The following is a 27,578-nucleotide window of genomic DNA, read 5'->3' on the forward strand; positions in this document are numbered from 1 at the left end:
TCTCATTCTGGTTCAGCTAACAGGTTAATTCTGCAGTCACTGGGCTGTGTTTCTAACCACCCCTAGGCATTGCCCTGCAATGAAAGAGCAACGAAAGCTCTTCAGGTGCCACTGAAGCTGTAACAGACTGAATTTGCTGCTACAATTTCAATAGACAATGAGAATTTAGAGGGAACTCTGTGTAAGCACTGGACAAAAATAAGCCAGCATGTAGTAGTTAATGCTCACAGAGAGCACAGAGGCTGTTGATATGTGGCTCTGTGATGATTCTGTGTAAGCAACAGCAGTTGAAATGTGTGCTCCAAAGCTATGTGGATTTACAGGAATACACACCAGGGAGTCAGACTAGCCCACAGCCTTGGTGTCCTATCAGATGTGGCTCATGCTCCTCTTTTCTTGTCATGTTAGACAGATCTCTAGCTTTCTTCAGGTCAGGTGAAGCTCTTGCTCTAGTTAGCACATAGAAGTTATTACTTAATGTACCGTGTGTTTGCTAATTTTGCCCCCAATACTTTTATTGTTCTGTATTGTACGTACCGGAGAGCAAACGCATCCTAGATTTGGTTGTGTGACCAGACTGTAAAGAAATTGCAGCTGAGAATAAATAAGCTGAATGTCATCCAAAAGAAGTACAATTCACTGTAGAACTTCTCTTATCTGCCTCCTCCCATTTTTTCCCTAGTTTCCCTGCAGCAAGCCAATGCCTGAGATGATAAATTGATGGCCAGAGGCAGCTCGGCGCAATGTTGGTGTCAGAGGCTTCCTTGAGACCAGCTCTGGAAATAGTATTTTTATTGAAAGCTAACAGATTGTGCTTTAGTGAAATTAAAATGTCTTCTGTTTCTAACTTGGGCATCTTCCAGGCATTCTCCCTTCCCATTTTTCCAGGCATGACCCTGTATGCCGTGTAGTAGAACTGTGAGAATGATCCCAGGTTAAAGCCACCTGACGCTTTGGGCTGGAAGAGCATTTGTGGTGTTGCTGCTGTCACACTGCTATGGGGATGGCAGAGTGCTGCTATTCCCTCATGGTTTCCCTTGCTGCAGCCAAGCACTTACACCCTGAGGACGAAATTCAGTTCTAGTGGCAGCAGCTTAGGAGAAATGGCTGTAATAAGCAGGGCTCCTGAAGGAAGTATCCCAGAACTGCAGTGATGAGGGCAGCTGCTGAGGATGCACAGCGCACGAGTTTTCCTGTTGGAGAAGCAAAACAACAGGGCATGGGCGTGTTGCTTCTGGAAACGCTCACAGGCAAAGATCTTACGTGCTGAATGGGGTGAAGATGTACACTAGATGTGAATTGCATTGTGTAGATTGCAAGCAAAAGCTGCTTTCCAAAATTCCTGGGAAAGCTCAGCCAGTTTTGCAAAGTACAATTTAACTCTAGAATTGTTTTCTTTACATTACATATATAATGTACTTATGTATTGCAAATACAATAAGTATAGATTAAATACATGATAATTGTGCACATCTGCATGCAATTACTAATCTATACCAACTACATAATCAAATGATGTGCAATATGTGGCATAAATAAATGTATATTTACACGTCTCAGGTACTTGTATATACAGCATCTTTATGTTTATAAACACAAGCTGTTAATTACTGTCAAAATCACTAATTTGCTTGGCATCATTTGCCAACTACCAAGCCACATATGACTTTGCTATAGTTTATGACTCAGTTCCTCTGGACCTTTGGGGGCTGTGGTATCTTGTCTATTTTCATGCACCTTGCTACTGCTGTTCTCTCTCAGATTTGCATGTCTGCTAACAATAAAAACACGTGGAAGAAATAGGGTAAGTAGGCTGAAATCCACAAAGACAAAAAGGGCTCTCATTTAGCAGAGGAACTTTGTTGGAAATTACCTGTGCTTATTCCCATCTCACCATTGAGACTGACGAGGAAAGCAATCCCAAAGCAGGACTCCTGCTCCTCATCGTACGATGAGGCTGAACAAATTGAAGATTTTGCTTTTTTTTGGTCTTAAACTTGTGAACGTTTGTGTAGGAAACTTAGGGGATAAGACAGGCGCACTGGGAGGCTCTCGTTAGTTCAAGAAGAGGAAATTCTCACAGGAAACTTGCAGCACTTGAGAAAGGTCACGAAGCTGCTGGCAGCTGCATGCAGGAAGAGAAAATCAACTCATTTTGAACTTGAAAGCAAAACTTGATTTCAAATGAGGACAAAATCAGCAGTGGATTGGCCAAGCTTACAGCTCGTGACCCATGCAGTTTGTTTATTTAAAAGTTGGTATGTAGGAGGGAAAGCATGGGGAGAGAGATGTTTTCTGGAGGTTTTCTTTTTGAAGTAATACAAGAAGCTTCTCCACGCGTTGTGTGTTCATGAAATAGATGTTTGTGAGATGAGGGCTGCAGGGGGAAGGAAGGTGAGACTGCAGTGAGGGTGGTTCGACACTGGCTTCGGTGCCCTGAGCGTTGAGTTTCTGGATACCCTGAGGGGAAAGGTTCTGCAGCTCCACCCTACCCCCTGCCCAAGCCTTTGTGAAGTGACTACGGCTTGTTTAAAGACGTATTATTGTGTCAGGGCACCGAGTTTGCACTGAGAAAAAAAAGACTTCAAATGAGGAAATGCTTTAAAACCCCGGCTCTGAAGCAAGGCTGAAGGATGCAGTAAGAATCCCTTGGCGTCTGTTCAGCCTGGCCTGACAGCTATATGGCTTTTTTTGGCCACGGGCAGCTGCTCTGCTGTTCCATCTGGGAGCTTGGTGAGTCCAAGCTGCCATTTTGCAGCTTCGCCATGAGGATGGTCCCATGTCGGTCGTAACTTGTGGAGAGGTGATCCAAGTAATGTTTTTGTAAATGGCTGATGGAAAAGGAGGAGAGAACAAAGGAAGTCAGATGCCCTGCTGAGGTCTGTGAATCCTCCAGCCCAGGCAGGTGCTGGATGGGCAGGGTCTGTCCAGGACAGGTTAGCCAGAGCCATTCTGAAGGGAAAGCAAACTAAATGGAGTCATATCGATTGCTGGCAGCAATGCAAAGCATGTCCGGGCAGGAAGCAGCTTTGTGTGTGTGCAGAGAAGGGTGCTTTCAGGTCACGATTGCACTCTCTGTGACCAGCAAAATGCTGGCCCGCTCCTGCCTGCGCTCCACCGCTAGGGCTGTCCTTTCCGGGGAGGAGCCTGGATTTCACGCAGCTCAACGCCGTGTTTGTTGTTGTTGTTTATTTGGTTGGTTTTGCATTTGACGCTGTATTTCCTTCTGGCCCTTCAATCCTCACCAAAGCTCTCCAGGGCTGCGCGGTTCAGAGCAGGCTGGGGGAAGTATCTGTGGGCTGAACCGCCCCCACGACTCCCAGCCAGCGCACTGATGTCCGCACTGCGCTATCTTTGAGAACAAAGCGTAGTTTCCCTTTGTGTGTATGTGGTTAAGCAGCCCAGAACAAATAAACATTGCGTTGGTTTTGGTAGTAACAGAAATCTTTTTCTGTTTTTTGTTTGTTTGTTTGTTTGTTTGTTTGTTTTAAATGTCTGAACCATTTTTTTAAAATGTTTTGCTTCAGAATGTTGGCTGGTGAAGGGCTTGGAAATGCCCAGGGCTGCTCTTGGCAACATGAACACTGCATATACATCCACAGTAGGTGCAGGTGGCTGATGCACTGACAGCCAGGGATGGTTCCGCTTTTAATGTTTAGCGTAAAGAAGAAGTCTCTGAAAAGTAGCAGTCTACCAAATGCCAGAGTTAATTATGAATTCACTGCTTAGCATAGTTTAGGCTGGAGAGCAGCCTAACTACTCTTTCTCCTTTGTCTAAGTGAGAAGTGTGGCAGTATCTCTGCCTCTGTGGGTCACGTTCTGGGCTTGGCTCAGCCTGCCTTGCAAGTGGCAGAACTGGGGAAGAATGGGGAGGGGGAGAGAGAAAAAAAACAGGCAAAAAGAGAAGACTGTGAAGACTGCAAGTATTGTCATCTCTTACCTGTTTCCAAGTTTCACTGTAACTTACCGTGTTATTTCATCACTTCTTTCCCAGGGGTTAGCTGCTCACTGATCACTTAGCCAGAATTTGGAAATCCACTTGTGTGTCATAAATGATCCCCATAGAAAGTGATGGCAGTAGGACAGATATACAGTCTTTAAAGCGTAGGGAGGGAATGTAAGAAAGATTAATGAAAACAAGGGAGGGGTAGGCAAGCCCTGAGGGGTTCTGACTCATTTACTGAAATTGTTCCTAATGAAACTAACTTTCTGTGGTTATTGTTATAACGATCTTAGAAGCTGAGCACTGAAGAGAGTATGGGAAGGATGACCTATATGCATTGAGCTCCGCTCTAATGTTTATTAAATACAGCTTCCTACAGCTGTGTGATATTATACATGTTATGTTAGCTTGGTTTTTAGAAACAGTTTTTGTCCAGCTTGATAGGGCAGTTTCAGTGGCAGACACTAAAACAATGTGAACTGAGCCCAGATGTCACGTGTGGGCCTTACAGTTTGGGTGGCCTCGTTTGAATGAGTCTCCCATATATTTTCTTTTGTTTGCATCTTGCCAGCATTTCTCTTTAAACACTTCAACCTGATGAAACACAGACTGGAAAACCTATGTACATGTATATACGTTAGCATGCCAGTAGAAACATAGCTGTTGATGTTTAAAGTTAATTATGATTAAATTACTGTATTTAAAAAAGTAACACGACTAGTTGAACAGGTTTAAATCAAAGAAGTCAATTTAATTGAGAGCAGATATGCAGCAATAGCAGCTCATAAAGCCAAGGTGTGGGAGCTCACCTTCTGTGAGATACACGAGGCTGACTTCTTCATTTTTTGTCTCTGGCTTGGCCTACATGTTGCAGTGATTGAATTTTTTTTGTTTGTTTGTTATTCCAGAATAAGATGGTGAGAGGCATGAGGAAAGTAGGAGCACCACAGAAAGGAGACTGAACATCAGCACCATGTTGAATAAAGCCACTGTTTGACATCTGTGCTCAAATATTCTGCTCAAGTATTTCTCTTCAGAAGTAGAATGCTTTCTCTTTTTAAATTCAATTAAAAACATAATGGCCTATTTTTGACACGACTTTGAAAACTGTCTTTGGGTATAATGTCCTTGTTGCCTGGCCTGACCCAGGCTGCAGCCCCGTGTCCATCCCTGCGTAGTTCAGCACAAGCCGCTTTGCAGACTGTCATGCTACTTGTTAGCTTGTACCAGCAGGGCCTTAATGATTTTGGGATGTAACAAGGTTAAGGTCTATAACTGTGGACCGAGGCCAAATTTCTCACTTCCTCCAGGGAAGGTTGTCCCTCAAGAACCCGAGGAAAGTCACTTCTGTCACTACAGCATCTACTGAAGTCATAGAATAATTAAGGTTGGAAAAGACCACTAAGGTCATTGAGTCCAACTGCCAGCCCACCCCCACCATACCCACTAACCATGTCCCTCAGCGCCACATTCACAGTCCTTGAACACCTCCAGGGACAGTGACACCACCACTTCCCTGGGCAGCCTGTGCCAGTGCCTCAACGCTCTTTCAGAGAAAAGTTTTTTCCTGATATCCAACCTGAACCTCCCCTGGTGCAGCTTGAGGCCATTACCTCGCATCCTAGTTGCTCTCTGCTCTGTGATGCCTTACTGAAAACTAGGGGCTGTGGACTGAAAAACCAGAAGCCTTCTGTGAATCTGCTTGTGAGGCTTGGAACCCAAGAGCACCTTTAAAAATATTACTATTACTAAAAATATTACTATTACTAAAGTAATTAAGTTTTCTACTTTATTCTAGAATTAAAACCACATTCTGTTTAAACATTTACAACTCTTCAATGTGCGTGGCTCTGGCATGCCTTACAAACACTGGGAAATACTGCAGTACGTGTTTTTCATAATCCTTCAGCAATGGACTGTTTGAAGGCTTACTGCAGGAGTAATTTAACAGCCATGCTGTAAAAATGGGAAGGTAAGCAGCCCAACAGAAGGCACGGTAGCCAAAACCCTTATCTCATGGCTTCGAGAATTGCATTAACTTCCCTCCAATAATGAACCTTATTTATAAATCCACAGACAATACAGAAAGGAAGTTTCTGAGATCAAACTTTCAATGTGCTTTTCTCTGCTTCTCCTGTTTAGAGAATTGGTGTTGGTTTGCATGTGTCTGTATCCCTCTCCTCACTGCTGAGCACAGCACTTGTTGATAGTTTTGAACATTTTTTAAAAGCTGTTTCTGAAGATAAACATTTTGCAAAACTTCCCAGAATGCAAGTGCTCAGCTTAATTTATCCCCATCTGTACTGTTTGTTAGTGTGCAATTCCTTTGTATGGTTTTAAGTTCAAATTTGATGTACAATAAATTAATATCTAACAAGAAACTTCTTCCACAATCAACATAAACTGATCAAAACAAACCCCAAAGTGCCTGTGCACATTCATATTCCTTAATCTTTTTACGTATATATGATTCTATGATCTTCACAAAAGCTTTAAAAAAGTGGATCGTCCTTAGTTTTCCAACAGCAGTTTGAGCAGCAGAGTTGTTTATTTTTTTGACAATGCACAGAATGGAGTCTTTTTTTTTTTCCAAAATGTACGGCGCACACATTCAGAACTCAGATGCATGTCATGATGGCAGCAGACATCTGGGAGATTTCTTCCTCTATTGCAAATAGTAGAGATCTTTTCACAAGACAGGCTAGGATACTTTGATCATATACAATACTAGAGAAGAAGAGAAAACATAGCATGTATATGCATTCTATAGTCTGTATAATATATGCACATATATATAATGTCTGCATGTATATATATATGAATATAAATATTTATGCATATAGTACGTATATTTGTAGAAATGTGTTTTTATAGTAAGGTGTTTTTTTTAATAATACAGTGAGCCTTATGTGTGTTTTCTTTCACAGAAGCAAAGAGCTAATCAAGAGAGGAAATAGCAGCGAATTACCCCACCCACCTCTGAAGCTTCTGCTGAAGGCATTTATCATAATGTTTCTCAACCTGCTTAGGTTGGCAACGAGATAGGTCTGTATTTTGAAACCTATATTTTTAAAGTTTTGTTAATTCCTTGCTCTTTGAATTTGGATAAGAACTCTTAGGAGATAGGATGTATTTTGTAAGCCACACACTCTTTTTTGTGCAAGATGAAAAAATGCAAGATAGGCATTGTACATGTAAACACTATTATTTAGCAATGAAAAATAAAGATCAAAGGATTTATAGTAAAACTTTGTTTCAAGAAGTGTTTACAGATCACTAATTAAAGCAGACAGGTTTGAATACTACCTGAATTTAGTTCCACGGACTTGACTTAGTTGAGGCCTCTACTGTGGGCCCTGAGTTTTCATATGGCACTTAGAATAGATACACTTAGGAGCTGCCAGAGGTACTAAGATTAATTATCAGCACATGCAGTAATATCAGTAATTCATAATATCACAGGCAGCGACAACCTGGTTAATAATTCAGGGGACCCTTTGAATGGCTTCTTCACAAGCCCCCATTCTTCTTCCCACCTCCAGCTGAGGAGTATTTCAGGGATGACACTCAGAGGAAGGGAGGCTGGCAGATAGACACCCTTCGTAGGATGTGCTCCAGCTGCAGCAACAACCTTTTAGATCCCTCTTGCGTTTCCTAGAGAGATCAAAAGGTTGAATTTTGAAGGAATAAAATCTGAAGGGAACAGAGTTGTCTTGGTGTTTTCAGGTAGATGTGATATTCCAGTGCTTAATGTTCATTGTTAAGATGAAAAGCTGGAGAACCCCTTGGTCAGTTTTATGTTGTGAGATCAAGATGCTTTGTGTTGATGGGCAAACTTCTCTGCTTCTGAGTTCTTTGTACAGATACAGAAAACTAGTTTTGTAGCAGTGCAGAGGTAGCATTTTGTTGATGATGGTCTAACCGGTTTCTTATTTGTTCCATTTAACAGTTGATCTGAGACGGTCCAATCCATATATCCAAAATATTATTTCAATCCTGCCAGCAAACCTGTTGATAATAAACAGTTCTTAATGGCCCAGCAGCTATCTCATCCAGGTTCAATAAACAATTCCAGAAGAAAACCATTACTCAGAGAGAATGTTTGTTCTCTAAATGAGATCACGGCTGAAAACCTTCATATTTAAGCATATTAATTGTAGGCCTCTGCCAACAGAATGAAGCAGACTCGTTCCAAGTATTAGCTGCTGTAATTAAGATGTTTACTGGAAGCAGTTCTTAATGTTATAATTGTAAACTGTGCAACAGTAAACAAACAAAAAGTTAGCTGGTGCCAAAACCATCATTATTTACAGCCAGAAATGAAGCTTCAGTTGCATTCTTTCGTGTAGCAAACTATTAAATATCTGTCAGATAAAAGCTGATTGCCTTCGCACAGGTAAAGAACAAATTTATTCTGACTACACTTATTTAGGTCTGTGCTTTAACCCGGCTCAGTTTTTACTGAGACTTTAACCTCACTTAGATGCTTCTTATTTCCCTATAAAATGAAAAAATGACATGAATTTGTAAGATTATAAAACTTTTTTGTTTTGAATAGGGATAAAAAAATACTGAAAAAAATGAAAAGGTCAAGGCCAAATTAGGCAGAATAAATATCATTTTAAGACTAATTTATGGTTACTAGAGGCCCTATTTACCGTTTTGTGTGTATTTTTCTTTTTTATGCTTTTTAATCTGAGATTGTTGTGGTGTGTGTATGGTGCTGCCACTCTTCCATGTAGCAAAATGGCAGCCTTGTCTTTCTGGAATTTGCCATTATTGGTTTTTTTTTTCCAGGCCAGAACAGGTCCTGTCAGCCTGTGTCACAACAGTGTGGAGGACATTTAAACTTGGTACATATCCAAACTATCTGTACTTTAGGAATAAAGTATGTGCTATTTTCCAAGATCCAAATGTCGGGCACAGGGCAGATATTTCCTATTTAAACCCCTCGCACACGCCTCCTCTTTTTCACCACCTTTTTGTTCTGTGTTCTGAACTGTTGCTTCTGTTTCCTTGCTTCAAAATACGCCGCCAACGTGAACGGCCTTTGAGGAAAAGACTGCCTCAAAAGGGCAGCGCATCGCTTTCTTCTTATTTATTTTAATTTTTAAAGGGATAGCGCGTGTACTTCGGCACGCCTCAGCCCCACGCTCGCAGCACTCCCACTATCCCCGCCTCAGCGCGGCGCTCCCGCCGCCCCAACCCTTGTTGTTTACGGGGCGCGGCGGCCTCTGCGCGGCGCAGGCGGCCTGAGGCGGGCCCGGCGCTGCCATGGCGGCCGCGGCCCTAAATCCCCGCTCTTCCTGCCCGTTATCGGCCGCCGTCAGGGGGCGGGCCTCCTCTCAGCGGCGCGGCGCCGGGCCTGAGGACCGCGCCATCGCCCGGCAGCCAATGGCGTGCGGCCAGCAGCGATTCAAACCGCCCCTCCCGGCCAATCGGCGCGCTTGGCGCCGGGAAGGGGCGGGCCCGGGGGTCGGACCGTCGCGCGGCCCTAACCGTCGCTCAGGGCGGTTGTTCCCGCGGCTGAGGAGCACCGCGCTCGGGGCCGGGTCCCGCCGCTCCGCGGAGGCGCCTCCTGCCCGGCCCGGTGGGGGCGGGCGCCAGGTAAGGGATCGGCGGCCCCGTGGCCGGCACCGGGCGGGACACACCCCCCTCCGCGGCCTGCCCGCCGAGGAGCGCTCCGGCCAATCGCCGTCGGCGGGCCGCGGCCCCGCCGAGGCCTCGCCGAGGCAGCTAAGGGGTAGGCGGGCGGGCGGCCGCGCGGAGCCCTTCCCGTGGGGTGGGCCTAGGGGGCTGCGCGCCTCACTTTGTTCGGGCCGCCGCAGCGCCTGGCCGCCCCGCCCCAGCACCGCGCTCAGACCGCGGCCGCTCCGTTCCCCGGGGCTGAGCCGCTTGGAGGTGCGGCCTGCCTCCGGCGCGGCCCCTCCCTTCCCTTCCCCTGCGGCAGGGGCCCGCGCCAGGCCCGGGCCCGGAGAGCGCGAGGGCGGGGCGTGCGGCTTCCCCGCCCATCGAGCTGTTCCCTTCCTGTCAGCGGCGCGCTGCGGCCGCCCACGGGGAGCTCGCGGTGAGCTCTCGCTCTTTCCGGTGGAGCGCTGGCTGAAGGGAAGCGATTCGTTACCCTTGTGTTTTTGGTTTTTTCTTAGAACTGTGCACCCCATTTCTTATGAGGTGACTACACCTTATTTATTATTTTCGGGTACAGTACCTTTCCGTATACCTGGTGAGAGCGTCATTAAGGAAGAGCAGAAATGGATGTATGGCTGCCCAGGGCAGTGGGCACGGCCCCAGTGTGACTTCAAGGAGCATTTGGACAGCGCCCTCAGCCATAGGGTTTGGGTGGTGCTGTGTGGAGCCCAGCATTGGTCTCAGTGGTCCTTGTGGGTCCCTTCGAACGCAGGATATTCTGTGGTACTATGATATCTTTGTCTGCAGTGTTTCTCAGATTGTTTAGGTCATGGTTGAGTCAGCACTTTCTCTCAACAACATTAAGATTTGTGGGAGTTCTTCACTAATTGTCTCCAGCTTGCCGTAAAAGACAGGATTCTTTTCAGATGTCTCCTAAAATCTCAAGTTCCTTAAAGAAATACGTAATTCTGCAAAATGCCATGAATTTCATAGGAGGAGTAATTGAGGATACTTGCACCCATATATCCATACAGTGCAGCATTCCTTGTATGAAATAATTTGCATTTTGAGGTAACTTGGAGATGTATTTTGAAGCCCTTTTGAGGTAAACAGTTTGCATAGGACTGCAGTGAATGGTAGGCTGATGCCCACACTGAAAATTAGCAGGAATTTGTGTTGAGCTTGAAAGAATGGCAATTAAAAATGTAACTTCTAAGATGCCTGATTTTTTTTTTTTGGTAGTTTTATTTTTGAGGTGTTCTGTCATTTTTTTTTTTAATGCTGGCAGTGATTTTTGTTATCTGAACAGATGAAGGCTGCCTTTAAAAGGTGTAGGGTTTTTAAAGTGGGATATATGGAATGAGGATTGCAAGCCTCCCTCACTGAGGTACACTGGTATAGAAGAAGGTGGTAGTTTTTTTGACAGAGTAACAAGTGATAGGTTTTTTTAGTGTTTAAGACTTGTTATGAAGTTATAATATTAAAGGAAAAATGGGAAAACGAGATCTTTCCATTACTAATACTCTTCATCGCTTTAAAATCATGAAATAATACTTCTACATCCTTAAATGTACTTTTTAGACTGTATCACTGACATCTACCTCAGGATAATAACATAACACTTTCAGTTTCATGTCCTTCAGCCACATTTTCTAACTTCTGCACCATTTGAGGGCAAGGCTGGAGGAGGTGAAGGTCAGTCTACCTTGAAAAATAACTGCACATGTTTGGTAAGAACACTGTGAAAGTGTGTTTTGCTTTTTTAAAAATGAGTTAAGCACCAAGGGTTCCATTCGTCATAACCTTGCTCTAGGATCTGGCAGCTGCGTCCTAATCTGACTCTGAGTTTACAGATGATGCTTGAGATGTTCCAGATAGAGAGAAGAAACAATAGGCTGAAATGTAGGGGCTACAGAAGCAGCGAGGGCGTAGATCAGGTTAGGACATCTGATAAAAGCTGTGGCTTGGCTTGATATAGAGGTCCAGAGCTTTGTGTCTGGAAGAGGAGGAGGAAGCTGGAACTGAGAGAGGCTTGGGGAAGAGCAGCAGTTGGCATGCTTCTCTTACAGAGGTGACTTCTGGGTGAGCAAACTGAACAAGGAGACGGGTGTGGTGCTGGGGTCGGACCTGGAGCCTAGAGGTGGTGAGGAGGAAGTGGAAGTAGTTCAGTGAGGAAGAGCAGAAAAGGCAGAAAGCCCCTAGAGAATTGAAGGGGGGCAAGGAGAGAATGAAGAAGAATTTGAGATGGAAATATGGAAATGGTGTCTCATGGAGTTCCTAGAAACAGGAGTGTGGATTTGAGGGAGGTTAAACTAGAAGGACAGAGGCTCGAATGAGTTGAAATTCCTAAGGAATAAGAAAGTAACAAGAGACTGGGACAGGAAAATGTAGGTAAAAGACAGATGAGCTAAAAGTGTGTTCCTACAGGCATAGTGGAGAACTCTTAAGATTGTGTAGGTGGTCATTTTCCTAACTAGCAAGTGTTGGTGAAATTAAATGATTAAGCTTAATCTTTTCACTTCTTCAAACGTTATACGGAAAAGAGAATGGCCAGATCCTTCTGTTCTGAAGCAGGCAGCAACACTAGCAATAAAATCCACACAGGACAATTTTGCTGAGGTTTTTGTTTTCGTCTTTCTGTCTTGGGGAACTACACTTGTAAAATGTAACAGCAGCAGCAGGAAATGCCAGTTAAAGCTGATGGAACAGCCTGATGTGGCTTTGTCCCTTACTGTGCTAGGTGGTGTGATTGCATATTAACAGTAGTTCTTTTCTTTTTGCCAAAGATCCTAAATTTTTGCTGCAGGTTAGTTAATGTATAATGATCTAGTTAAACATTTGTTTCAGTCTCCTTTTGTGCGGCTTCATATTTACAGCAAACAAGTTAAAATGCTTTGAAACAAAACTTGCTGATTTTTCCTATTCCAAGTTCCAGTGTTCATCTCATACAAATAGTGACAACATGTAAGTTTATGTGCATTTTACCTTAGTCTTTTAAAATACCCTCACTCTGTATGTTGAGATCGGAGTCAGAACTTCAGGTGATGGGAGTATCTTTTACTATGGTTACCTATTTTCAGATGGCAGTGGCTTAATACCAGGCTCTTTTCAAAGTACGATGCAGGGCTTTAAATTTAAAAGTGTAACTTGCAGTTGCAGTTGTGACTTTCTCAGTGCCTCGGTGTAGTGGATCATGACTAGTAGTCACTTAAACCATGTTCTACAAATATCAAGTAAATCTTCTGATGTTCACAGGGATAAAATTCAGTTTTCCAGGATATTAGTCAGTTGCTCTGATACTGTACTATTGCTTCTCCTGCATCACTATGCAAAAGATGTGTGCCTTGTGCTAGAAGAGAAGAAGAAGAGAGAACAGTCAGCCCAGACAGGAGCCTGAATTTTTGTGTTCTCTAGCATTTGAGTGTTCGGCATAACAAATTCTACATATGCATGCATAAATTATAGAACCATAGAAAGGTTCGAGTTGGAAGGTCCAGTTAAAGCCCACCCAGCTCCAACCCCCAGCTGTGGGCAGGGCTGCCCCCACCACTCAGGCTGCGCAGGCCCCATCCAACCTGGCCTTGAGCGCCTGCAGGGATGGGGCACCACAGCTTCCCTACGCAACCTTGGCAAGTAAATGTGTATTGAGTAAACGGGGCACATTTTATTTTCATGTTTAGAAATGATCACATATGTGATTATTTTTCAGCTTTTTAATATTAAAAACTTCTTGGCTTTTTGAATATTTAAGATGAAGAGTTGTTTACTTTCAGACTGGAACAGAGAAGCTTTAACGATATGGAAAGATAGTAGGGAAAATCCAAGCCTACTATTTAGCTGTCATATCTATTCTTTAATTTATTTTCTAGGTGTTGCTTCTGGAAAATGCCAAACCGGAAGTATGCTGATGGCGAGGTGGTGATGGGTCGTTGGCCAGGGAGCGTCCTGTACTATGAAGTGCAAGTCACAAGTTATGATGATGCTACTCATCTTTATACTGTGAAGTACAAAGATGGTACCGAACTTGCTTTGAAGGAAAATGATATAAGGGTGAGTATGCCTTCGTGTGTATATAGCAATATTTCTAACAGAAGATGGTATTTTTTTGGTGATGTAGGTAAGGATGCATCTTACAAATGGTTAGTCATTTTGCAAGTTTTCCTTAACTGCCTTCAAAGGTTGGTGCTAAGTAATAGCTCTTTTCTGTTTGACGTGTCAAATAGACATTCAGCATGATGACCATATTTAAAAATGAGAGGCCCCATTGTGTTCTTTATGGTGAAAAAGCAGTGGTATGTTTAGGGAGAAAAGAAGTCTTGTCTTTCAGGAACACTATAGTGTGATTGTTCATAAAAAAATCGTTTTTGGGTAGCATATAAAGCTGGTAATTGGAGGCTTGATATTAATTTATGGGATCTGTATTTTACCTTTTAGTGGTGGCGTACATGACTGGCTTTTTTTTTTTGGGACACAATGTTTCAACCTTGAACTACAGACATTTGTTCATTGCTTTAAGTCTAGCTTGTTTACTTTGTGCTGGGAGGTCAGCTAACTCAAGGTGAAAAATTACCTTCCTTTGTAGTAAAGCATTTGTGCCTTATAAAAGTCATGTTGTGTAAATTTTGAATGGGAAGGTTAGAGTTGCAGCCTTCACAGAGAAATTAACATGTATACTTCCAGGGAAATTTTATGGTGCCAATTTTAATGTCAAATTTAATGATTTAGCTGATTTTTTTTATATGTTGATATGAGCTATGTTGCCTTATGCAAATCATTGCATCTTGACATGCCAGATGTACAGATAAAGCCAAGTAAATGAAGTGGTAGGCTTTCTTCTAAGCCTTATGCAGAGGCTTAAGAGGATGTTAGGCTTATGAGCTTGGTGCTCACAGTGGTAGCTTCCTGATTTCTGTAGCTTTGGGAGGAATTGTCTTCAGTTGAACTCAGGACAGGATTATTTGGGTGTTACCTGCAAAATGAATATGCTGTAATTGCTTTTTGTTAACAACCTTCTTACAGCATCAGCAAAGAAATAGGAGGCAGTTGTGCAAAACTGTGTGTCAGAGACATTGTCACAGAAAACACAGATTTTCTAAAGCTGTTTTTTTGAATGTTGAAGGTAAGATATTGCTTTCTTCTCCTCTCTCTGTTAGTCACAGTCATCATTCAAGCACAGGAAAAGCCAGTCTTCTTCAAGTTCTCCTTCCAGAAGAAGTACAAGCAGATCTCGATCCAGATCTCCTGGTCGGCCAGCAAAAGGCAGACGTCGCTCTTCTTCCCATAGCAGGGAGCATAAAGATGACAAAAAGAAAATCATTCAGGAAACCAGTCTAGCTCTACTGGTATTGCTTTGTTTGTTCGGTTTTGGTTGCAACTTTTTGGTCTGGGTTTTTTTTTTTTTTTTTTTTTTAATGTATACTGGGGTTGGTATTGGAAGAGCCAGTTGTACTTCATGTTCCCTGAGCAGCATAATTAGCTGCAAAAAATGCATCACTGAAACGCCTTACTCCGTAGAGGATAGGCTTTGTAGCTTGCCAATTTGAGAGATTATTGAAATGTATTTTATGTTCTGTTTGAATGTGGTGATGCTGTGAAGTTCTCAAATTAAATATGTGGGCTTAGTTTAGTAAATTACTTCTGCTGAAAGCATCCTTTGGCACTGGGAAATTACTGTGCTTTCTGTTTTGCAGTGAACTGCTTTTAGCTGTGTGACCAATGACCATATGCTCATTTTAAGTAGTCTGTAGCCAGCAATTGCACTTTGGACAAAAGGTTAAAATATTTTTGATGTTCTTCTCCCGGCTTTTAATTGAGGAGTAGGATCGATCTGTTGGGTGTAGGGGTTTTTTTGTTTGTTTTTTGAAGAAAATTTATTTCTTAGAATGCTGGTTAATAGAAAACCAAACTTTCACAGTCCTGCAGAGCAGTGTCATGTATAGGACACTGAAATTTCCTCTGCTTTCACAAATAGAATTACTAAATATGCACGTGCTTTGTACTTGGCACTTCCTACTGATGAGTTAAAAACAGAATAGTTCCCATGTTACCTCTTAATTTCACTGTTTAATCAGGAAAAAATAAGTTGCTTTTTCCTATTTTGAATGGGTTTTCCACCCTTCTTTGTGAGCTGAAACTGTCCATACTTAGGGTTTTGAACCCACTTATTTTCATGCAGAGAAAGCCAGAGCAACTGCAGTTGGAATAAACTAGACTGCTAGTGTTTTTAGTTATTCATTGTATACTTACACATAATGGAGGTACTATTTTCAGAAAGATAAAACTATGCTTCTTTTAACCAGAAACCAAGTGAGAACAACACCAGAAGGTACAATGGTGAACCTGACAGTACAGAAAGAAATGACACATCCAGCAAACTCTTGGAGGTATGACAACAGAGGACATTGTTGTATGTCTTAGGTTTATGTTGAGTTCTCCCTTAGCTTTCTCAGAAATCACTAGAAACAGGCAATACAGTAATCAAGGAGAAAGTAGAATGCAACATATTAAATAAATTTACTGTTTAGCTGGTGTGAGTTCAGGGGAGAGGATGTTGCCAGAAGGTAGAGAACTGATTAGAGCTGTGTGACAGATTTTTCTTGTTTGTTTTCCCATCAGACCTTCACTTGTTACTTGTGGTCTGCTGGTTTTTGGAGACTCTTCATTCAAATGTATAAGTTTAAGTTCTGTGCAGAAGTAGAACACGCATATTGTTGTTGGTGGTTTTTTTTTTACTGTGAATAATGTCCTAAACTATCAGAGTAAAATAAATTAAAATTACTAGGATTTTGTATTTTCTTTCTAAATGTTTTTTCTTCATTATCAGCAAAAGTTGAAACCAGACCTGGAAGTAGAGCGTGTGCTTGACCAGTACGGCTTGCGTTCAAGAAGAGAAGAAAAGAAAAAAGAAGAGATCTATTCAGAGAGAAAGATTTTTGAGACAATAAAAACTACTGAGAAAGCATCACCAAAAACAAAGGAGCTAGAATTTGGTGGAAGATTTGGTATGTGCACACATTTTGGTAACATTTGAAAATGAGAAGTTTACATTTTTTTAATTATTGACTGTGCTCTTGTGAATAATTATTTTTCCTGTTTCTGGATCCTACTTGTGGACTCCAGAACCACGATGGTGCTTCGAGCGGTCTGTAGTGATGTTGGCAGAAGCCAAAGAAAAACCCTATTGCGTGTGGTTCTCTTGTGAAATAAAGTGGAGGTCTTGCACAGTGAAATTTAAATATTGCTTAAATTTTAGTTGGAAATAACTAGCAAAACTTTTATGCTTTCAAGAGCTAGGTACTTCCAACTCAAAACTCAAGTATTCTTTATACAGTTTTTTGAGCAGTTTTAAAGGGATGTAGTAGATGCAGTCCTTTAGTTTGCTTCACTACCCCCTGTGGGAGTGAGAGGAATGTCTCTGTATCTTGTGATGTGACTGGGAGACTGCTGCTGTTTTGCTGCACGGATAGATAATATTTCCTACTGATCAAGATTTATTAGTGGTAATGAAATGAGTTTTTAATTTTCCATGTTTATCTTCTAATATTGCATGGTGTCTGTTTGCAGGGACCTTCATGCTGATGTTTTTCCTGCCTGCTACTGTATTGTACTTACTGCTGATGTGCAAACAAGATGACCCCAGCCTTATGAATTTCCCTCCTCCTCTCCCAGCACTTGAAAGTCTTTGGGAAGCTAAAGTGTTTGGTGTCTTTCTTCTGTGGTTTTTCTTTCAAGCTCTCTTTTACTTACTGCCAATTGGAAAGGTAAGCTGGTCAGTAGCAGCTGGGTCTTTGTGGGTAATTAATTTGTGGGTTAGACTGAAAGGCAGGGTATGTTTGTAGTGCAGTGATGTTGAAAGTAAATTAATTCCTTTGGTTACTGCTCATTTTTGTAAGCTTAAAGTAACACAGTTTGTTAAGAATTTAATGGCAGTGCGTTTCGTAGTCCTACAGTGTAAAAGACAGAAAGCACAATGTAGGAGTTCAAATCAAAGTATGGGTAACATTTGCTTAATAGAAATCTAGAAGAATTTAAGATATCTGACTTTTAAACCCGAAGACTGTTTGATACCCAGTGTTCTACTGATAACCAGTAGAAAAGATACTCCTTGTTTTACAATGCAACTTTCATTTCTGGGGAGTTGCTACTATTTATCCTAGCCGTATTATCAGGTAAATGGTCTCTTTTACTCTATTTGTGACTTGGGGGATACTGTCAGGTTCTGAAAGAATACTAGAATTAGTCAGTCAATCAAACTGTTCAGTTGTTACGTATTTAACATTAGTGAAGCTTCTGTTCTGTTTTCTTGATGCTGGTTAGGAAATGAAGGGCTTTTAAAAAATGTTTTGTTTTAAACCGCTAGCCTTTTCCTTTTGATATCCAAGGTGTGCTTTCGAGAACAAAGTATGATCTTCAGATTTCAGTGTGTCCAGCTGGTTAGATTGGTCGAATGTCTTTGTGCTGGAGACATCCCAGATTTTTCTTCCCCTTCCAGTGCTTCATTGAAACAATAATACTTTCTACTTCCTAGGTCGTGGAAGGGCTGCCTCTTTCAAATGGAAGGAAGCTGCAGTACCGGATCAATGGTAAGCGCGTTGCAATTGCACATGCAGAAGCTCAGTACGCCTTCCAGATTTGTGGTACTCAGAACACGAATTAAGGATAACCAATGAAGAAGGTTGCACTCTCTAGTTAGACTAGATATCTGTTGTACATTTATCATAAAGCGTGATGCGCTTTTTCTTGGAGCAAGAGGGTTCAAAATGATCAGGAACTATCTGCCCCAAGAGGAAGACAATAGAATAGTATATGGCACCTTGTCTGCCATCCGTTTGTGATTAGTGACACCTGTCACGTTCATTGCATAATTGCTAAATAGGCCGTTGCCTGTCAGAGTTGTTAGTGATGTTCATGTAATGAGGACTGTTCCTCCAAAGGAGATGTTCGGGATTGACCTGAAGAGGTGTTACCTCATGAGTCTAGGTCATCTTCGTGCATGCCTCTGATTTACGGAATAATAAATGTGTATTGTAGTAGTTAATTTGTTTTCCTCACCCGCCAAAGAACAGTTCTGAGTTTCTGTTCAGCTCTCATTTTACTTCCGATGAGTATGGCAAGTTTCTCATCTAAGATTAGAGTATGGTTTAGCACAATTTAGCAGTCCTACTTTCCAGGCTTAAATAGGGAAATGTAGTTTGATGCCTCACAAGTATTCCAGACTACCTATATGATTGATTAGGCACTGCCTGGTGAAAAATGAATTCAGATATTACATGAACAGAACGAGGAGGGAGATTTGTCATAGTCTTGAAGATGCACCATTTTAAGTCACATTTTAAGATGGAATAGGGCTGCAAACCACAGAAGCAGAATGAATTACATGGTGCAGAAGCAGTGGATCATATTTTGGTGCCTGAAGACTTTTGTTTTTTGACTTCTGTCTGTAGTAGTGGCATAGCCCTGCATGTATTTTTCAGTTTTTAGTAAAGGAAGGAAGGAAGCCATGTGGTTTGGATGGTTCCAAAAAGCCATTCTCTTGCTGCTTCAAAGGCTTATTCTCAAGGCAACTTTGAAAAACTCCTTGAGAAGAGCAAGATGATTAGTGACAGGGCAACACGCAGAAGGCACTGAAAGACAGGACATTTTGCTTGAACATCAGGAAATGCTTCTTTATTGTGAGAATGACTGAGCATTGACACAAGTTGCCTGAGAAGTGGAGGGATTTCCATCTTTGGGGATCTTCAGAAGTTATCTGGCTGTGGTGCTGGGCAAGCTGATCTCAGAGGCTTTGCTGAGGAGATGGACTGGACGAGTTGTCCTCCAGAGGTCACTGCCATCCTCACCCAGTCTGCAATTCTGTGAAAGTGTTGGTAGAAAGTACTTACAGAATATCTCTATGCAGCTGCCTCCTTTTATTTGTGCATCACTCTACTGTCCGTGATTTTGTATTCTCAAAGTACTAAACTTTTGTGTTCAAATTTTGACTTGACAATTATTTTAATGCTTTAATTACTGGTAGCTGTATCAAGGCATAAGATAATATGAAGATAAATAAATACCTGGAGAAGACAATGTCTCTTGAGCTGACACACAGTAGATTTTTGTGACCTCATGCCGTTGTCCAGTAGTAGTGGCATTGTCCCGTTACAGTAGGATTTGAAATGGAATCCTATGTTGTAAAAGTTAAGGACTGCTCAGAGCATTCCGCCTTTTAATTTTTTGAAAAGGAGCAAAGGATATGTGAGAACACAGATGGAATGCTATAGGCACACTGTGGTGCCCCAGAAATTTGAAGTCAAGAGCGTGGGATGTGGAACAAATTATGGAAGTATGGATCAGTACTAAATCTTGGAAGTGAAAGTGCGAGAAGGCTGGACTGGGTAGGTCCTAAGAATGATGCTTATGTTTTAGCTAATATGTTTTTCTTCTACATCCTTTAGGGTTTTATGCTTTTGTTTTGACTGCTGCAGCTATTGGAACCTTACTGTATTTCCAGTTCGAACTTCATTATTTGTACGATCACTTCTTGCAGTTTGCAGTGTCAGCTGCAGCTTTTTCTATGGCATTGAGCATTTATTTGTATATCCGGTCCTTGAAGGCACCTGAGGAAGACCTAGCACCAGGTGGAAATTCTGGTGAGTAATAATTATTTTGGGTAATTTACTTACAGTTGTTTGCTACAGTTTCATGTTTATGAATTAGGTTAGATTTAAGGCAGGTTGTTATAATACCTTGGCTTTTCTCCAAATGTGAAAGTAATGTTGCAAGTTGAATGGCATTTTTTGTTCACACACAGATTCTGTAAAAATGCTTAATGTTCTGTTTGGGTTATCTTGCATAGGTTAAACCCCAGTAGGGAGCTAAATGCCAAGCAGCCGGTAGGGTTGTATTCCTCCAGTAGGGTGGGAGGGCAAGTTGGAAGAAAACTCAGGGGTTAAGATAAACGCAGTTAACTTAAGAGGAAAAGAAGGACAAGATAAAATAAAACTAAGAAAACACAGCATTTCAAAGGTATCTTTTCTTTTACTGCACGTTTGTATATCTGGTTAGTTGGTTTTTTAAAAGGCAGTTCATCAAACTGCAAATCTGGAAATTGTCAGTTATATGCATGTCTTTGTAGGACAGTGGATATTGAGAAGAAGTCAGCACTAAACGTTAAACGTGCTTATAAAAGGATCAGAGAGTAACTTAGGGAGTTTACAGACAGAATGTTTAGTGTGTTGAAATGAAGTGTTCAGATATCCTTAGTTCTTTTGTCAGTGCAACGTGTGTGTGTGAAGGGAAATAATATGATTATAAATATTTTTTTCTTTAATGCAGTTCAAGTCTTTAAGTGGCACGGTAACATTCTGCAGCTGTTCTGCACACTGCTTTTTAGTTGCTACCTCAGCACAGGCTATCTAGAAGTCAAGGCATTTCCTTCTTGGCCATCTCCTTTGATGGTTGGGTTCTTGGCATTGCTAAAGGAGTTCTTACTCGCAGAGAAGATTAAAGAAGTAGGGGGAGAAGTGGAATTACTTAGTATAAGATCGTCGTGTTCATGGAAGCCATGATGAGAGCTTTGGGATAAAGCTGAAAAAAAGGAACAAAGTCAAAGAGAAAACTACAGTAACTTTTGCAGTGTTTAGTCCTTCTAGTAGCTAAAATATTTGGATGTCTTAAAATACAAACCAGTTAGGTTTTGCTTCGTATTTTGCATATATTCTCTCTCTTTTTTTTTTTTTTCCCCCCCCAAACTTAATGCTTTTTCATTTATAATGAGAGAATTTCAATAGGGAGTAGCAAGTGCCTTATAGGGAATGTAGTGACGAATGATAGGAATAATAGTACTGACAAGGAATGTGTCTCATCTTGCAGGTTATCTTGTTTATGACTTTTTTACTGGACATGAATTAAACCCTCGTATTGGCAGTTTTGACCTCAAATATTTCTGTGAGTTACGTCCAGGATTAATTGGCTGGGTAAGTCAATAAGCTGAGCTACTTTACGTTTTCTTCCGTGACTGATGCTAACAATACAATAAGTATTCAAAAACAGAGAAAGAAAATACAGTGTTATGTTAATGAATTCTTAGTGATCATTTTTTACTTACCGTAGGACAACTCCTACATCGTAGCTTGTTTGCTTTGTGGGGAGTGAAAACCCCTCTGAAAGCATTAATATGCTGAGGCTACAGCTTCAGAAAAGTCGTTAGTACGAACTTGTGCGTGAAACAGGATTGTTTTTAAACTTAAATATCAGTCAAAACCATTCTTATTAAAATGCTCTATAGCATAATAGAAAAAAAAAATACTTGTTCAAGGAAAATTTATAATTAAATATATTTTTAACTAGGTTGTTATAAACTTGGCAATGCTCCTGGCTGAGATGAAGATACATAATCAAAGCATGCCATCGCTGTCAATGATACTCGTGAACAGCTTTCAGCTTCTGTATGTGGTGGATGCCCTTTGGAATGAGGTACGATACGGTCTTCAGATCTGTATTAATCTGAAACTATTTCTAACAACATTGTTTAAATAATGAAGCTTTGTAAATTCTAAATTCCTTCCTTGTTTCTAGGAAGCTGTTTTGACTACAATGGATATTACCCATGATGGATTTGGATTCATGCTAGCCTTTGGAGATTTGGTGTGGGTTCCATTTGTCTACAGTCTGCAGGCCTTCTATTTAGTTGGACACCCTATTGAGATTTCCTGGCCCGCTGCAGCTGCAATTACTATTCTGAACTGTAAGTTAGAGTAATTGTTACTACCAGTAACAGTAACAATATAGTAGTCTCTTCAGATCATTGTGTGGTTTAATGTTGTGTACTTGCAGTGAGTCAGTCAGTTTACGAAATAGGCACTGGGTCTATAGAATAGGCACCTCAAAGTACTGGGCTGCTAGTAGAGCTATCAGCTGTGACACATCACTTTACTTGGATTTCAGACTTAGTGCTACGTAAATAAACTGTAAGTCACTTACAAATGTGAAGTCAGATGTGAAAGTACAGCTTCTCCAAAATCTTAAAAGTTAGTCATTAACATGTAAGAGCATATGTGACAGTTCTCCAGTAGCATCTCTGGCTTGTTAGAGCTCTGGGAACCAGAGAGTGTCTTTTCCTTGGAAAAGAACTGATTTCAGTGCGGTAAGAGTGAGAAGGAGCATGTGAGAGCTTTTGTTGAAGGACACAAAGCAGTGGAAAATACTGAAAGTGCAAAATAAATAATATTTATTTTCAGGTATTGGGTATTACATATTCCGCAGTGCAAATTCTCAGAAAAACAATTTCCGAAGGAATCCAGCAGATCCCAAATTGTCCTGTAAGTGCATTTTTTTTATTTATTCAATTGCTTTACAGTGTCTCTTGGGACTCATGACGTGCACGTTTCTATTGTTGTATTGACTGCAATGCTCCATTCACAGATCTGAAAGTCATACCCACTGCAACTGGAAAAGGACTTCTTGTCACAGGTTGGTGGGGGTTTGTTCGTCACCCCAATTACCTTGGTGATATCATCATGGCACTTGCGTGGTCCCTACCCTGTGGTAAGTTCCTGAATGAAAAGGAGATTCTATTTAAAATGGTTGTACATTTGGGCATCTGACTGAGTTTGAAATGTAAAGTGATAAGTGAGGTGATAAAAGCTTTAATTAAATTAATGGCAAATTTCTGAGTTGCAAGCTTGATGTGACACCTTTTTTCTCTTAGATCTTATCCTTTGTATCTTAACATAGGCTTGGTATTTACTACTGACACTTTGTCATGCAGTGATAATGGGACTTGTTTGCTAACAAGTTCTTTTTCATTTTAAGGCTACTGCCTGTGCTGTAGTGTTTTCAAAGGTTGTTCCTAAGAAGTTGGAAAATTCAGGCAAGTTAGAAAAATGGCTTTAGGCTCCTCTCTTGCCTGAAGAAGTTTCCTTTTGATTCAGGCACACAAATGAGCATGACAAATGTTCTGAGGCAGGGCTACTCAACCCCATGGCACTGTTTGGTTTCTGCAGGCTGTGGGACACAGGGAATTGTGGCAGAGTGGGTCTTTGGCCAAGTGGTTAAGGCCCTGAGTATCAGCAGAGAGCAGGAGTTGAGGTGTACGTCCAGGGATTCTGGATTTTAAATTGAAAGTAGGCAGTGGTGGTTAGCATAAACACTTGTAGACAGTATCTTGGAAGAGGATTCCTGCCTAAAAATGAGGAACTTGAATCCTCTGTTGGTAGCTGCATGGCAGGAGTGGGAGGCAATCAGGTAAGTACTGCACTCTGAGCAAAGGTAGTTACCATCCACGCTTGAAACAGAAATCCCTGTGTAGTTTGTGGGGCAGCTCAGAGCTGTAGAGACTTAAACATTTCTGTGGTTTTGATAGCCAAAGATCTTAAACATGTGCCAGGTTTGTATACACAGAGTGAAGTTGGTGGGATTTGAGACTGAATATAAAGCTTATTTGGGGAGGATAAAGGGGTGTTCCTATTTAGACATAAACACGTCACGTAATACATGCACTATCCTGTTGAATATTTGATGAGAAAAAGGTGCTTCAGTCCCTAACAAGCTCACGTCACCACATGTCGTTAACAGCTAAAATTTTTCAGAATTTTTTCATGTATTAGAGTTGATCTTTCTCACTTGGTTTTACAGGTTTTAATCACATCTTGCCATATTTCTATGTGATTTATTTCATCTGCTTGCTTGTTCATCGAGAAGCTCGTGATGAACACCATTGTAAGAAAAAATATGGTTTGGCATGGGAAAGGTATTGTCAGCGTGTACCATACCGCATATTTCCTTACATCTACTAGTGCACTCCATATCCCTGATTTGCAAATTAAAATATACCTCTTACCTTTGCACTTGGTCTTTTTGTTATCTAGGCTTTAAAAATTAAATGTGACCAAACGATGGAGTGCTTCGACGAGTATTTACAAGTAATCTTAAATACTTATGAGTTATGTGAACTGACTGTCTATGACCTCAATTTAAAAAAAAAAATTGTGAATTTTAAAAAGTCTTGGAGCCCTAATTTTTCAAGTTAAATTTTATCTAGAATTCTGAGTTTACATTTTTTTTATTGCATTAATTAAGCACTGTGATGTAAAGTATATTATTTTCTTAATACAATAAATACAGGAGTTCCATCCAGTTAATTTTTTTTGGTGTTACTTGTACCATCTAACTTCAGATGTCTGACTGACCTGTCTGAATGCAGAGAGCAGAGGCTCTGGGCAGCAGAGCTGCAAGCGGAGGATTCAGCCCCTGGGAGGGCCCACGCTCTCTGTGCTGTTGCCCTGTGGCCCTGCTCTGGGTAGTGGGATTTTTGGGCAGGAGGGTTCTGAACGGCCCCTCCTGACCTGTGCCTGCTGGAGGGATGGATGAATGGGAAGGAGGGCACAAATATCCCCTCCGTCCTACTTCCCTATTCCTGAGGCAGGAGGGATGCTCGAGCAGCCCTGGCAGTGCCCCAGACCCCCTGCGGGGGCTCAGACCCCTGAAGGTAGATGATACAAAAGCTCCTTCCAGCTGCGGGCAGAGCTGTAGGAGTGGTGAATTCTAATCTAGCATCTTAGCAGTGAGCACAGGGGTAGCAAAAGGTGCAGCGTGTGCATATTTGACAGAAAAGAATGAAATGACCACAGTGGGCTTATTCTGATCTTTGTAAAATATGTCTTAATGTACCATAGCATTTCCTGAGTGTGTATAATAAAGCTTCCAAGTTTTTTGCTGTACAGTGTTTGGATTTGAAAAGCCGCTTTTTTAGGAACAGGAGAAATTTTTAACTAAATCCATTTCCGGTAATTTTTTAAAACGTTCATTTAATAAAGATTTTTTGTAAATTAATGTATTAATTCTCAAAACAATTGAAGTGTTCATTTAAATATTTGTATTGACAGATATGCTATGAAAATGTGGTAAGTGCTCCTCTGTCCAAAGTGTGTTTTTTGGTTTTATTTTTTTTTTTTCCAATTTGGCATTGCTACCTCATATGCAGGTTTTGCCTTTTGTACTGTTGCAGATAGAGATAATAGCTATTTTTTTGCTACTGCTATTTAAACCAACATTTTTTACATGAGCCTGTGGTTAAACTCAGCCACGTTCTAATATATTTTTGTATATAATTGAATTTCTAACTAATGTATGTGTTCTAGGCGTTAGTTGTATTCTTTGTCTAACTGGCTGTAAATCAGATGCCACTTAAGTAAGTATTTTGCTTCATAAGTAGAGTAATTTTATATTTTACTGAAATAATCTTGCATTAACTAACTAGAGCTAGCATTTAATTCCATCTTCACAAGGGTTAACTTTTCACATACTTCCTATGTGAGGTTTATAGCACAAATTCTCCCCAAAGCTTATTAGAGTTTTGAATGTAGCAGGGAGGGAATTGCAAGTACGGCTGCAGTTGCTTGCAGGAAGATTACTAACAAACAAATGAGAACGTTGCAATTGGTTAATCATGTTCAGTTCTTTTTAAATATTGCTGTAATTGAAATCTAGCATGCGATGGGGTTTCTGTTTTTAATTAAAAACCCTCTATTTTGTACACATGCATTTTTAATGATAATTGTACATGTAAAGTGTATATAATGTAGCTTGCTGGGCTTGATTGTGAGCGTCCTCAGAAAATCTGTATTTTGGTGTTGTAAGGAACATGTGTTAGGACAAGTATTCTGATTTCTGGGACAAATAGCAGTGCCTGTAACAACACTGAAGAGCAATCTCTTGTGTGAAGCAGCAGATTAAACTGGGCTTTTTTAATGCTTTTTTTTTTTTTTTTTTAAATGATTGCTTATTGGATTAGTAGGAATAGGAATTGTTCAACTGCACCGGCTTGCAGCTGGTGTTTTAAAGTATACTGAAGCTGGGGACAGTATAACTCCCCAGCCCTTAAGCTCTGAGTTGCTACTGCCATCCCAGTTTTATCTGTTTCCCACACAAGATTATTAAACCGTAATTCAGACCCTTTCCTTTCAGAAAGGGGTCTTGGCTGATAACTTCAGTTTCTTTTACATGTTGAATTTGATGTGAATTTGATTTTGAAGTAATTGTTTTTAATACAAACAAGCATATAAGCTAAAATAAAGCTCTTGCTTAAAATTATGTAGTGCATTATTTATTTATTTTTTTGCCAGTTGAAGGTGCGGTGTGGTAAGATTTCACATTGATTCATTTTATTAAGTAAGGACAGCTGTTTGCCAGAGTTCCTTTCTCATTAATGGTTGTGGGCTGAGTGCTGTAAGATCATGGAAGAAGGAAGTGAAGCATTAGGGACAGATATGCCTCATTCCCCTATACCTTTTGGGGGGCAGGAGATAGAAGAGGGTGGGGGTAGGGGAAATGGTGTTTAGTTTGCTTTTCGTTTCTCACTGCTCTCATCTGTTAGTCAAAGGCAGTTAAGTTCATTAATCTCCCTCTGCTCAGCCTCTTTAGCCCATGATGGTAAGTTAGCCTGTTGTTATCTCAACCCTTGAGCCTTTTTCATTCTGTTTTCTCCCTTCGTTCCTTTGAGGAGAGGGAATGAGAGAGTGGTGTGGTAGAGCTGAATTGGCCATCAGGGTGATTCCGCTGAAGTACTCTGCATTAAAAACCTTGTCTTAGAACTGTCAGGTGCCTGCGCTCTGCTCTGTGATGTTGTGACCCGTGACTTTATCTTGCTTGCTTCCTAGGTTGGCTGTTAACTAACTTGTAAGTGCCAGTACTGTGGTCTGTGAGGGTGTCCAGTAAAGTAAACAAGGCTAATGCAGAATTTGTGTTAATACAAAAGCAAAATTAATAGAGCCTAAGGTACCACCCAGGAAATTAATGTTAAGTAAGTTGTCCTGATGTGAACAAATCTGGTCAAAGGGGAATAGAGAGGTAAGGAACAGTTACAGTTTTGCCTCTGGAAATTTACTTACTGTAGGTAATGCAAATGCTTGTTTAGAGTGGCTCATTATCCAAGACAACTCCCTGCAAACCATCTCCGAAGCACAGTTCTTACTTCAGTGGAGTGAAGGCAGGTTTGGGGAATGAAGCCTCCCTGAAGGAAGGGTTC

At 41.2% G+C, this 27,578-nt stretch overlaps 1 protein-coding gene and 1 long non-coding RNA gene across 3 annotated transcripts; both read left to right on the forward strand.

Annotated features, from left to right (window-relative positions):
• Positions 1,528-4,954, forward strand: LOC110397087. The gene is made up of 2 exons (XR_002437532.1): positions 1,528-2,733; positions 4,852-4,954. It is a non-coding gene; the product is annotated as an uncharacterized LOC110397087 (long non-coding RNA).
• On the forward strand, positions 9,406-26,644 carry LBR (lamin B receptor). Of its 2 annotated transcripts, none has more exons than XM_021391292.1 (14): positions 9,406-9,550; positions 13,441-13,621; positions 14,725-14,913; positions 15,871-15,954; positions 16,395-16,572; positions 17,135-17,331; positions 18,099-18,153; positions 20,008-20,202; positions 21,425-21,528; positions 21,902-22,027; positions 22,130-22,298; positions 22,792-22,872; positions 22,976-23,098; positions 24,188-26,644. In XM_021391292.1, exons 2-14 carry the CDS (start codon positions 13,457-13,459, stop codon positions 24,346-24,348), a joined length of 1,827 nt encoding a protein of 608 aa, XP_021246967.1. In that variant the 5' UTR covers positions 9,406-9,550; positions 13,441-13,456; the 3' UTR covers positions 24,349-26,644. The 2 variants fall into 2 exon arrangements, with proteins under 2 accessions (XP_021246967.1, XP_021246966.1); XM_021391291.1 differs by lacking the exon at positions 9,406-9,550 and adding an exon at positions 10,007-10,114.

This window comes from Numida meleagris, chromosome 3 (genome assembly GCF_002078875.1).
Source record: "Numida meleagris isolate 19003 breed g44 Domestic line chromosome 3, NumMel1.0, whole genome shotgun sequence".
Lineage (NCBI taxonomy): Eukaryota > Metazoa > Chordata > Aves > Galliformes > Numididae > Numida > Numida meleagris.